At 54.2% G+C, this 12,603-nt stretch overlaps 1 protein-coding gene across 1 annotated transcript; it reads left to right on the forward strand.

Moving 5' to 3' along the window:
- The first annotated feature begins 8,923 nt into the window (after window positions 1–8,923).
- Window positions 8,924–12,603, forward strand: ELOVL1 (ELOVL fatty acid elongase 1). The gene is made up of 7 exons (XM_084266428.1): window positions 8,924–8,972; window positions 9,398–9,588; window positions 9,731–9,811; window positions 10,017–10,073; window positions 10,361–10,466; window positions 10,586–10,722; window positions 11,136–12,603. Exons 1-7 carry the CDS (start codon window positions 8,927–8,929, stop codon window positions 11,388–11,390), a joined length of 873 nt encoding a protein of 290 aa, XP_084122554.1. The 5' UTR covers window positions 8,924–8,926; the 3' UTR covers window positions 11,391–12,603.

Below are 12,603 nucleotides of genomic sequence, written 5' to 3' on the forward strand. Positions count from 1 at the left end.
CGGTGTGTGGGCTGCCTCCCTGCTGCTGCCAGAGATGGGCCCCAAGCCAGGGGTTTGCTCTGTCTCTGGGACTAGAGCTGGTGGCCGCACGACTTCAGGCGCGGCGATTGGCATCGCTGTCTCGTTGCTTCTGGTAGGGCTGTTCCCGGCCTGCCCCTCGAGCAGGCAGCAGGGCATGGTGGCTGAACCCCCCGGTCACCTCCGCGGCTGTGCGGAGCCTCTCTGGCGCTAGCAGCCGCCGAGGTGTCACGCAACGGCCCTTCCCGCAGCTGGGCGGCCCGGCCGTACAGGCCCTGGCCGTGCCGCGGTGCCGCGCTTCCGGGGCCCGGAGCGGCGGTAGGCCCTGGCGGTGCCCCACCCCGAGGCCGTGCCGAGAGCCGCCCGCGCTTCCCGCTTCGGGGCGGGGAGGGGCGGCGGGAGGGGGGTCCCTGCGGGCCCCAGCGCTGCCTCCAGCCGGCAGCGGGGCCGGGGGCCCGTGCCGTAGCCGCCTCGCTGCGGGTGGGAGGAGGAAGGTCCGTGCGGGCACTGCCCAGGCACCCTGTCTGCGCAGCGCTCCCCGGCGCGCCCCGCGCTGGTGCGGCTGCTCGGCTCGGCCCTGGCCGGGAGCTGCGGGATGGTGAACAGCCGAGGAGGTCTGTGGGCTGCTGGGGCTTCACTGCAGCGGGTCGAGAGCAGCCTCCAGCGGCGGTGCTGGCAGCTGGGTGGCCGGAGAGCTTTCTCCTACACAGCTCTCGGCATCAATGTGCCATTGAGATGGCTCTTCCCTCCTCCTCCGGGCAGGGTGGCGGTACCAGGCCTCTCTCGCTGCTGCGACACAATGTTAGCTTTGAGTGCTGGCTCGTGTAGGTGCTTGGCTTCCCTCTGGTCCTCGCTCTGGAATGCCGGTGGGAGGAGGTCACTGTCACCCTCCTGCTGGCAGCAGGAGCCTGGCTGCAGGCTGCCCTCAGGCTGGCCTGTGCCCGTGCACGGGGTCTGCACTTGCTGAGCAACTGCAGGTTTCGTAACTTATCTGACCTTCCTCGGGCAGTACTGGGCTTGGTCTGTAGGTGTCTTGTGTGGGCATGGTCCTCTGTTATAATGAAGGGGCAGTTGGGAAAGCTGCTTCTCGGTTATTCCTCTAACAGGCAAGATAAGGGTGTGAAAATAGAGGCGTTGCACTAGGAGGGGAGACTTTGGGGGTGGTGTCTGTGTGCCCAGGCTGCTTCCTGCAGGGCACTGTCAAGCGCTTTCCCTGTGCTGACTGCCTTGGCTCTGGAATCCTGAGGGTAGGAAGAAGAGGGGCAAATACCCCTTCCTGTGCTTGGGTGGTGTGGGATAACCCTGGGCATTTTCCTTCCTAGTGCATTTCTTCTCCTCTTGGAGGCCCAGATTGCCTGTGCAGCAGTGCATCCATACTCTGTACTGCCCCAAACTGACCACTTTTTCTACCAGAATGCAGCCAGGGCAGATTCCTAGCTGACTGGAGCTGACCTTCCCACCGGACCTGCTGGGCAGCTTCTTGGGATGGTTTAGAGAGTCAAACAGTTGGTTGAGCCATTGGGGCTGTGCCTTATCTGTTTCCTAGGAAGCCCCTGTAACTCATGGGTGTAAGCTGCTGCTGACAGCCTGTTCCTATGAGAAGTAGTGTGACACCAGCTGTTGCAGCATCTACTTGCTGCATCTTATTGTAGGGATTAAGCTTTGCCACCCACACAGCCTGGGCCACCACAGTCCTGCCCTGTGTTGTGTTCACACATCTGTTTCCTGAAAGGCTCTCAGATGGGGGGGATTATATGTTCCTTTGGGGCAGAACTGTAATATGAGATAGTACTGTTAAAATTGAGGCTAGGGGAGTAAAAGATTCCCCTGACCTAGGGGTGCCTCACACCATGTTTTGTGGGTGAAAGTAAACGAGCTTATTCAAGATGCACAGTGTCTGCTTTCTCTCATGGTGGTGAAAAGTTTTGCATCCCCAGGAAGCTCTGAAGCTGGCATCAAAAGCAGGTGCATTGCTCCATGCCTGGCTTGGCACTGTCCTTGGGGGTTGTGGGTGAATGCTCTCTGCTCTTCTGCTGGGGTTACAGCACAGTCATAATCAGGCTGAGATCCTTCCTTTAGGAAGAAGCTTACAGGAGATAAGGGGAGTGGTGCCTGTCATGGCCCAAGAGATCTCCTGTGTTTCTGTACGTTCATGCTGGATTCGTGCTAGCGTGTGCCCTGCTGGCTCTAAGATAGTGGGAGTACTTGGGCTGGAAAGTCTGGTTCTTGCTAGTCAAACAGGTGAGGCAGCCTGGGCTCCTGCAGGGAGGAGCTGGTCCTCAGGAGACAGAGCTCTTCCCTGAAGGAGATGTGGGGCTGCTGTTGCTCAAAGATGACAAGTTGCAGCTGCCACAGCCAGCTCCCCAGCAGCAGGACCTGTGTCTGGGTGCTGTCTGAGACTTAGTGGCTTGGGAATGGTGGAGGTGATAACTGGGTCTGATGTTTCTTGATTCATTTTTTTTTTCTCTTTAGCATTTCATAGGGTATTTAATATCAGTTGACTCTTCCATGTGGGATGGGTCAGGGTGTTAAGCTGTCATTGTGGCAAAAAATTCTCCAGCCTTGCTGCAAGGAGTGTTCTTGTCCTGTGAATCAGACCAGCTAACTTGCTTTTATGGTTTGCTAATAGGCTTGCTCTGTATACACAGATTGGTATCTCATGCTGCTTCTACTTAACATTAAGAAGCTTTCCTTGTCTGTACAGGACCAGCAATAGGAGCAACAGCCCTGGCTTTGAGTAGTCCATTTATACCTATGTGGAAGTAACCAAGCCTAATGCTGCTTTTTTGTGTGTTGGAGGGCTGTGAACCTGTTTAAGCCTTATGCCTGTTGGGATCTGTGGTGCATATACTGTGCTGCTGGAGTCTGACATCTCTAGTATTGTCAGAGAAAAATATTATTAGAAGGTGGTTCTGTGCCTGCACCACTGCCTTGGGCTGGTGGGTAGGGAGGCCCAAAGCTGATGTCATGGAGAGTTGCAGGCAGTGGCTTCTTGTCTCAGTAAGAAGTAGCTCTGGGTTTACACTTGGGCGTCTGGAATGGTCCAGGTGGGGCTGTTGGAACCTTCCCTTTCTGCATCGTGCTTTGCAGAGTTTTAATGCCCATCTTGTCTTCCTGTGTCTGGCCAATTAATGCGTAGGCTGGATGGGACAGCAGAGTAATCATTACTAAGTAATGATTACAGACTGCTGTGGGAAGCAGAGGTGAAGCCTTGTAGTGAGGCACTTGCCTAATGATTAAAACCAGAGATGAATGCTCTGGTACGGTCTGTCCCACCTCCAGATAAGGGTGCTCTGTGTTTATCTGCTAGAGAGCTGTAGAAAGCTTGACCTACTTCTAGAAGCAGGTGTCAGGAGTTGGCCTTGCTCTGTCTAGCCCTGCCTGCCCTCCCGTCACCTGCCTAGTTCTGGCCTCCCTGAGCGTGCTCTCCTGTGCACCCTGGGGGGCTGCTGTGCCCTGTCCCTTTGGAGAGGGAGCCTGGCCATATCCAGCTTCTTCCTCTGTCACCAGATGCTGCACAGGGGAGTGGCCACAGCTCAGCATGGTTAGCTTGGAAAGGAAATACATACAGGAGTAGAAAACAAGGTATCTCACCCTTTGACTTGTTCCTTTGCTTCTTTACCCCTTTGTTCCTTGCTTTGTCAGAATTTCTGCTGAATGTTGTCTCTTCCCTGCTTTTTGCCTGGCTGCTTTCATGTACTGATGGCAGTACCCTGAGTACACAGCCACCAGTGGTGGATGTGATAAGTAAGCCTACTCTAACAGCCTGTCTGGTGAGCGTGGGGAGGTGCTGTCCCTGGAACTGTGCTGTGTGTATAGACACTTTACTGCAATGCATGCTCCTGGTGGGACCTTGAAGTCTGGTTACCTGCCTTGGGTTTGGTGTGAGGTTACTAGTGCTCCTTCCTCTGAAGGCTTGCTAGGTGTCACGCTCACTGCTCAGGCTCTGCAGAGCCTGTGATATCTGGGAGGCTGCTCTTGCTCTCCCTGCTTTGAGTGAGCACGGGGAGAGCTTAATCTCTGTTTGTAGGATGCTATCCAGAGGCCTCAGGGTTTTACAGGCAGTGTGTGAGATAGTGGCAGGGTATTAACACACACTCAGTGAAGATGGGGAAACTCCTCAACTTCAGACAGGTCACTTCCTGCCACTTGGAGACAGTGTGCCAGGAGCAGCACCCAGCCAGGGTGACTCCTGCACCAGCTGCAGCTCTTGCAAGAGCTGTTGCATATCAGGGCTTTGGGACTTTGCATCCCTTCTCTGAACACAGCTCTGTACTGACTTCAGAGTATGTTGATCCAGAGGATTATGGTACCAAGCTGTTAGCTGTTCTCTTTTGACCTTCAGCACGAAGTAGCTGAGCCAGAGGAAGTGACAAACAGATATGATTCAAGTAGGAAAACTTACTTGGAGGTCTTTAACTACAAAATCTACAAGGAAGCTTCATGCTGTGCTGTGGGCTGAGAGTTCTGGGACTGGTTGTCGTGAGACACTGGTTGGTGTCTGGGCAATGGGCTAGGAGAACTGGTGTCCTGAGATGCTGTGTGTGAAGCAAGTGTGCGCTGTCTGCTTACAGGGCTCTCCCTTTTACCTGGGCACTGAGCAACAGAAGGAGATCCAGTTTTCTGTGCTTCGTGGTGAAGCATGAGTCTTAGAGTCATCCCAGTGCAGAGCTGATAAAGAGCAGGGCTTTGCTGCTTAGGACTGGCCACTTCCCTTCTCCATCTCTTCTTGCTCTGCCTTGCTGCCTGTTCAGGGCAGACATGGCTTCATGTTCCTTATTTTGCTGGATTCACCTGTGTAGCTGCTTAGGAAAGCTTCTCCTGGAGCTGTGACTGACAGCTCTTGGTGATGGCTTGAGGTGCCAGCCTCCATGTGTGCTGTGCACAGCTCTGTGCCTGGTCTGGGGCTGACAGACCTTGGGTTGGTCAGTCCCATTCTTCTGCAGCAGCTGCTGCTGGCACATGTTTCTGAGCCACAGGACCTCATAGCTCTGCTGAGAAATGTACTCCCTGGAAGATGGAGCTGTGTGCAGGCCCAGAGTGACTTTGTGGAGCTCTAGGAAGCTGGACAGGTGCTGTGGTAGGAGCTAGGGGAGGAAGGTGCCTCTTCCTGAGTGGCTACAGAGCCTGGAGCTGCATCAGGCAGCAAGCCTTGCTGCCAGCTTGTAGGTCAGGGATGTGGGTTGGTATGATATCTCTCCAGCTGGTTATCTCCTGACCTTTGAGGGTTGCTACTCCCTTGGGAGCCCCACATGGGCCAGGCCCACTTCAGCCAGTTTGGCAAGGGCCCTGTGCCAGCTTTCCCTGGGGTGGCAGCTCTGTGGCCACCTACCAGACTGTTTTGGTGCTGCCTGTAATTAAGCTAATGGGGAGATTAGGGTGGCTTGCTTTCACGCTTATTACAGGGCTGATTTCTGACTCGAATGCTGATGGGCAGGAGTGTTGGGTGTTGGACAGCTGAGGCCAAGTATGTTGCTGGCAGATGGGTGCTGTGTGGGGACATGCACCCTGCAAGGCTGTGAAAACTAACTGGGTTGAGCTCTGTCAGTGTCACAGTTCACAATGCTGTGGTCTGGCTGTTCTTGCCCTGCTGGGGCTGGTTATAAAGAGCCTTGCTGCTCTTGCTGAGGCTGCACTAATTAGCTGTGTAGCATGCTGGAAATGTGCAGTGCACACATTGCTTGGCGTAAGCAAGTATCTAATCCTTGATGTTGGTTACTGGAACACAATGTGGCCTGATAGGCCTGTTTGCAGATAGTGGCAACTTTCTTGCTGAGATGGGGAGGTCTCACCCCGTTGGTGAGAGGTGGAAGGAGATATGTTGCAAGGTCTCTAAGTATTGTGCAAGGTGTGTTTGGGCCCCCAGGGTTTCTGGTGCTTTAGGATGCTTGAACCTGTCTGCTTGACTTCAGCTGTTCAAGGCTTAGCTTTGAGTTCCCCATCCTCTTCCAGCTTCTTGCCCAAGAGGATCAGGATCTGGAAGGAGTCAAAGGAGGATAAGTGTCTCCCCTGTGCAAAGAGGACCTGTACTAACTGCTGAGCTGTAAACGTCTGCAGTGTGTGACAGTGTACTGTGGAGGGCAGTAGGTGTAGAAGCCTGTCTGGGTGGTGAAGCTCTCAAAGTACAGAGGGACACTGAGTGCTGGTGTGCATTGAGAAGATGGCAAAGGTGAGGTCAAGTTCCCAGACACTTGCTGTTCTGTGCTGTGCTTGCTCTGTTAGCTGAATGCAACAGGATGTTCTGCTTAGGGAAGCCGTGGGAAATGCCCAAGCCTCTTTCATAAGGGCCTGTAGCATAATCCTGCTAGTTCTGCCCTGGTCTGGTGCCTCCTGTCTCCCTGTGGCATGTGTGGCTGCAGGGAGTGCTGGAGGTACTTCACAAAACACAGCAGTAAGAAGCACTTGTTGCTGTTCACACTGGTGGGGCTTCTGTGCTAGTTCTGGGTTGAAGTGGGCTTTTCCCACTGCTTGGGGAATAGTTGCCTGGGTTCAGGGCTGCTGCCAAGATGATCCTTGTCTGCTCTGTGAAGCCTTCAGCATGTCATGGGAAAACTGCAGTGAGAGTTGTTGTGTCCAAGTCCAGTGTCCTGGGATCCTGGCTGGCCAGTGGTGCTGGAGCCTGGCTGGCATCAGGGTCAGCAAAGTAATCTGTGGTGTCTGAGCTCAAGCTTTTCCCTGCAGTGTGAGATGGAGCTCTGAGCTTGTGGGTGACTAATACTATCTTCTCATCCTAGCTTGCCCAAAATAGGCAAGCGCTCAGCAGGAGTTTTGTCTGCCCTGGACCTGTAGTGAGGCTGACTCATTCAGCTTGATAAGATAAACAAAGAGCTTGAAGGTACCTGTGCTGGGAACTAACTCTTGAGGGCTCCTCAATCTAGCAAATAAAGGTGTAGCTGGATGTAGTGGTTGAAAGCTGAAACTAGACAGACAGGTTTGGGGCTTGCTCTTGGCCATCGAAGTAATACAAAGCTCCGTGGCTTTCAGGACTTGTACTTATGCATTTCCCACAGCTGGAGCCTTGAGTGGCTCTCAAGGATGCTATTGCTCCTGCTACGCTTTTCTAGCCTCTGCTGCATATGGAGATTGGATCATCTTGGCAGTGCCCAGGCCTTTAAATACTATTTGTATCACTGTGATGCTGCAAGTGAGTATTACTTGCTATTCAACCCCTTGAAACACTGGGTTAGGAAGGTGTGCATCTGTTCTGCTGGTGCCCCTCAAGTGTGGGGATCAGTCCTGAGTGGATTTTTGCCCTATTGCTGAGGTTGCCACCAAGGTGGCACCAGGAACCACCTTCTGTGCTTTCTGAAGAGCAGCAAAACTTCATGTGCTCTGTCCTTGGGGTGCCTGGCTGCTCTGGAGCCTTGCTTGGAAGAATGGGAATTTCAGGGGTGAAGGGAGAGACCCGTTACACCCCACTGCTGTTGCAGAGAGGCTGGGTGGCACTCCCTGGTTTGGAGGAGCACAGAGGGTATGACTGGGCAGGCACAGAGCCAGTACTGTTGCTTCACTGAAGTGGTTTGTAGAGAATGGTGAGCCAGAATGGTGTGTGCCAGGCCCATGTGAAGATTGCTGCCAGTGAAGCAGCATCGTGTAGGTGCTTGGTAGGACTGCACAGGGAGTGTCTGCTGCTCCCTACCTGGGTCCCAGCTAGAGCAAAGAGGACTTACCCAAGCTCTTCTTCTTGCAGCAAAGCTGCTGGTGTGAGGTGACAGTGGCTGCTGGGTAGTCCCAGCTGGGAAGAAAGTTACTCTGGCTTCAGCCTCTGCAGTGCTGGTCTGGGACAGGCTGTGTGCTTCCTGGTGGTAGCAGCAATAAACTTCCTGGGGAGACTGGGCTGGGGACCTGTCTCCCCAGCTCTGTGTGGGCAGTGATTCCTTCCTAGAGGAAGGGGTAGGTGGAGTGTTCAGTGGCAGCCCAGGGGAATGCCTCCCTTCAGGTGGGTGAGGCTGGGCCTATGCTGCTCCCTGCTGCTCTGGTGTGCTGTGGGCAGGGGAGAGGCTGGGGAGCATGGGGTGGGTGAGGGTGTCTTACACTTCTGTAGCAGTAAGGGCATGGGTCCTTCCTGCTCTTCTGGAGAGCATCTGTCTAGATCAGTTTGGTGTGTGCTCATAGCAAGGCTGAGCAAGTGTGGGGAGTGCCAGTCCTTCCTGCAGCCTTGTATCCTTCTCATTGGCTTTCTCCACTGCCTGGGGATACTGTCCCCTGTCTGGAAGGAGAGTAGAAATGTCATTGCCAAGTAGGATGCATCTAGCCTCTGAGGTGCTGGATTATGGGGTGGTAGTTCTTGTCAGGAGGGTTTTGTGCAAGGATGAAGTCGGGAACTCTTGACACCAGAAACTGGTGTTTGTTTCTGAACCAATGGCTTTCCTTCCTCATGCAGTAGGTCTGCCAGTGATGTGTGTTGCTTCTCTGGTGGGAGCCCAAGCTGTTCACAAAAGCACTGCTATGAGGGTGGTATGGGCCAGCTCTGCATCTCCCTTGGAGGCCACAAGGGTCAGTCAGAGCAGTGTGCTGGGTGGGTGTCGGTGACGAGGCTGGTGGCAACATCATAACAGTGGGTGGTAACACCTGAGTCTGTACAGCAGGATCCTGCAGGACTGAAGGCATGGAGATACAGTGTTGAAGTTGGAAGTTTTCCTAGCTGGCTTGAAGTGTTAGGACCCTGCTTTGGAAGGACTGTGAGCGGTGGATAAGGAGGCAGCTTCAGGCTCAGTGAGGAAAAAATGGGAGCACGTGGCCCAGCAGGAAGGAGATACCGGTGTGTGGCCAGCTGAGAGCGGTGCCAGCCAGAGATGCAGCCACCTCTGACATTGCTTGAAACTTGCTCATCTGCAGGGCTGTGCTCCTGAGAAAACAGCTGCCTGATGGGCTTTCTGTCTCTCCACAGAGATACTGTGCCACCACCATGGAGGGGATTGTGACCATGTATCAGGACTTCATGAAGAAAGCAGGTGAGTGTTTGGCTCTGCCCAGCTGCAGAGCAAGTAGCATTATGTACCTTGCTGGCACAAGCATAGGGGGAGGTCTGTCATCCCTGAAGCAGCCAGGGCCTAGCTGCATCCTGCCTCTGCCTTGACATAGACACAGCTTAGGATTTTTTGGGCTACCTGTCTTGCCTCAGTGCCTACACAGGCCCTTTAGGGATGCTTGTGCCCTCCTGGGTAGATCTCAAAGATGCCCTCCAGTGTGGCTTCAGGCTGTACCTTACTGAGTTTGGCTGGCTTCATCAGCCTCTGTTCCCAGGCTGCTCCCCTACCTTCACTCCTGTCCCAGGAGAACAGGATTGCTATGTCCTTGCCTCCACTCTGGCAGCAGCATTGCTAGCAGCAGATAGGGGTGAGGGGGTAACTGCTCTGCACCATGTCTCTCTCTGCAGACCCCCGCATTGCTGACTATCCTCTGATGCAGTCCCCGTTCCTTGTCATGGGCATCCTTCTGGGGTATGTCTACTTCGTGCTGTCCTTGGGTCCACGGCTAATGGCCAACAGGAAGCCCTTAAACCTGAAGAAGTTCATGGTGCTATACAACTTCTTTCTGGTGGGACTCTCACTGTACATAGTCTATGAGGTGAGTTGTTGGCAGTAGGCTTTGTCTAGCATATTTAAAGCGGTGCATGGGTAGCACAGAGCCCTTTTGTGGGCTGTTCCTTGCCCTTCTGCACAAGGCTTGGGAAGTGCTTGTCCTCACCCTGATGATGCTCTTGTTGCAGTTCCTGATGGCAGGATGGCTTACTGGGTACACCTGGCGATGTGACCCTGTGGACTTCTCCCAGGACCCCAAGGCCCTCAGGGTGAGTTCTTGCTGCTCCTGAAAAGTAAGGATGGCCTTTAGTGCTTGTGTTTGGACAGCAAGGTCACAGCTACCTATCTCTCCTGAGGCAAAGGACTTACAGTCCCTAGCTCTTGGCTTACCTCAGGGTTACTTCATGGAGACCGTTGGTCACTGGGCATGCTCAGGCTGAGGTGGGTCTCTAATGTTCCCCTGTTCTGTTACAGATGGTCAGTGTTGCTTGGCTGTTTGTCTTCTCCAAGTTTATTGAACTGACGGACACGGTGAGTTACTGGGGAGGCCTTGTTGCTGCTTGCTGGGCAGGGAGTTGGGGCTTGGTGTACATGGGGTAGGTCCTGGTTGTGTTTCTGTCTGGCTTCATTGCCAAGGAGGCCACCCTGGGCTACTGCAGAGAGTGTTACAGCTTTGGAAGTTGAGGTGACTTAATGTGTGCTGGCAGTGAGCTTGGAGGGGAATGTGTCACTGAGATCAGACACTGAATTAGTGGCCCAGCCTGCTCTAGCTGCTCCCAGGGCTGCAGGTCTGTGATGGTGTTGGGCTCTCATTGCAGGTGATCTTCGTCCTGCGGAAGAAGAATGAACAGGTCACATTCCTGCACCTCTTCCACCACTCTGTTTTGCCTTGGAGCTGGTGGTGGGGAGCAAAGTTTGGGCCAGGTGAGTTGGAAACTGGGTACACAGCTTGGAGAAGGGGTGGGGTTACACCCAGCATGCTGAGAAGGATGCTTTGCCCCTGCTTTATGTCCACTGATTGCTGTGGAAATCTGTCTTCACAGGGGGAATGGGCTCGTTCCATGCCATGATCAATTCCATGGTGCATGTTGTCATGTACTTCTACTATGGGCTGTCAGCAGCTGGACCTGCCTTTCAGAAGTACCTGTGGTGGAAGAAGCACATCACAGCCATCCAGCTGGTGAGTCTGTGCTGTGAGGCAGAGTGTATGCCTTCAGCCCTGATGTGAGGGGCAGGCCAACCTTTGTGCCTGTGAAAGGTGCAGCCAGCAGCTGTAGTTCCTGCTCTTCTGTAACTCTTTCACTTTGGGTTTTTAGTAGCTCTGGCTCACTGTTGGCCTCTGATAGCTGATCAACTTAGTTGTGGGTGCTGCTCAGCCTGCTGCCCCTGGGCTGCAGCTTCATTGGGAGGGTGAGGTGCACCTGTTGTCTTGAGACTTGTGCCTGCCTCCTCCAGCTGCTGCTGACTGCCTCAGCATAAGGACCTCTACTAGTGGAAAAGGAGCTCATTAGTTTAATTTTGAAAGAAGGTCTCTAGTGGGATGTCTGACCCTGCTCCCATGAATAACTTGTCCCTGCTCTGCCTTGCTCCCAGGCACAGTTCGTGATTGTCTCCGTCCACATCTCCCAGTATTACTTCATGCCTAGCTGCCAGTACCAGTTCCCTATCTTCATTCACCTCATCTGGATTTATGGGACCATCTTCTTCATCCTCTTCTCCAACTTTTGGTACCAGTCCTACACTAAGGGCAAACGGTTGCCCAGGGTGGCTCAGCAAGCAGCCCAGCACAACGGTAGCAGCGTCCATGAGAATGGCACAGTCACCAATGGCAAGGTCAAAGCCAACTAGAGGACAAGACCCTCCCAGAGCCAATGAGAGCCCCGGGGCAGAGGCAGCTGGGACACGTTCCCCTGCTCCTGGGTGCCACTAGCCAAGTCAAGTGCCTACAGACTGTTGTACCCCTGTGCCCAGCCCTCCTGTCCTCTGTCTGCATGCCTAGCCTCTCTGCTCTGAGCAGCCATGGGCAACTTCTCCTTCTCCTGGGAGGGCCTGTGCTGTTTCTCAGTGTTGCTGAGCAGAGAGGCAGCTGCCTGCATCACAGCTGTGGGGCTGTAGTCCCATTCCAGTGTTTCCAAAGGAACTTCCCCAAGTGCCTACATCTGGCCCTTCTGCCTGGGGGTCACTTCCTTCTGAGTAGGACCAAAAGAAGAGACTGGTCCCTGTCCTGGTGCCCTCTCCTCTTCCCTGTCTTATCAGAGCCTGTGTGGATGAGCAGACTTGTCCCTGGCTGCTTGCTGCTGCCAGCTCAAGTGTGAGTGCTCCTGCCCTACCACGCCTTGTGCCACTCTGTTTGGTGCCACAGTGCTGTATGTCCCTCTGCTCCCTGTGTGCCTGGGTGGGGGAACCTGCCCTGGTCTATCTGTGCTCAGGGGTGGCTGTGGAGAATGTAGGGGTAGTGTGTGTGGGACTTGAGGGCCCAGACCTGCCCAGTACAGTACACGTGCCCCATGCCCAGTACATAGCAGGGGTTGACAGCCTGAAATGCCTCCCCTCACCCCCCGCCACAGTAAGCCCAGATTGCCTTGCCTTTCTGTGCCTGGGCTGGGTGCTTGGTGTGTGCTTCAGCCACACTTACCTGATCCTGTATGGCAGCTGGTGGCTTGCTCCAGAGTGGGGGAGGCCAAGCTCAGCCTTGTCTTGGACCACTTCCATTCCTGCAAACTCAAGACTTGAGCAATAATTGCCCCTAGAATCAGTTCCTGGGCTCCACTGCTTGGCAGCAACCCTGCTCTGGCCCAGTGTGAGCACAGCAGAGGATGGTTGTTACGCCCTGCTGTGGTGTTGATGGTGAACACCTCTTGCCTCTGGATCTGTCTGGGCCTGGGTGATGGTGAACTCTCCTTACAGCAGGGCACTGCAGCAGCTCTCCCGGGCCTGGTGCTCATCACCTGCTCTGGCTGTAACCAAAACCATGCTGATGGCTGTGAGGATGAGGTGAAGGAGCCAGGCCCTGTCAGATGGGGCTGCTCTTCTATCACAAATAAACAGACAGAAGGAGAAA

Source organism: Gallinula chloropus (genome assembly GCF_964237585.1).
Source record: "Gallinula chloropus genome assembly, chromosome: 6".
Classification (NCBI taxonomy): Eukaryota; Metazoa; Chordata; class Aves; order Gruiformes; family Rallidae; genus Gallinula; species Gallinula chloropus.

Coding starts and splice junctions, on each gene's coding strand:
- ELOVL1 (XM_084266428.1), top strand. CDS start 8,927: ATGGAGGGGATTGTGACCATGTATCAGGACTTCATGAAGAAAGCAG. Junction 9,812..10,016: donor AGGACCCCAAGGCCCTCAGG/GTGAGTTCTTGC, acceptor GTTCTGTTACAG/ATGGTCAGTGTTGCTTGGCT. Junction 10,467..10,585: donor GGGAGCAAAGTTTGGGCCAG/GTGAGTTGGAAA, acceptor CTGTCTTCACAG/GGGGAATGGGCTCGTTCCAT.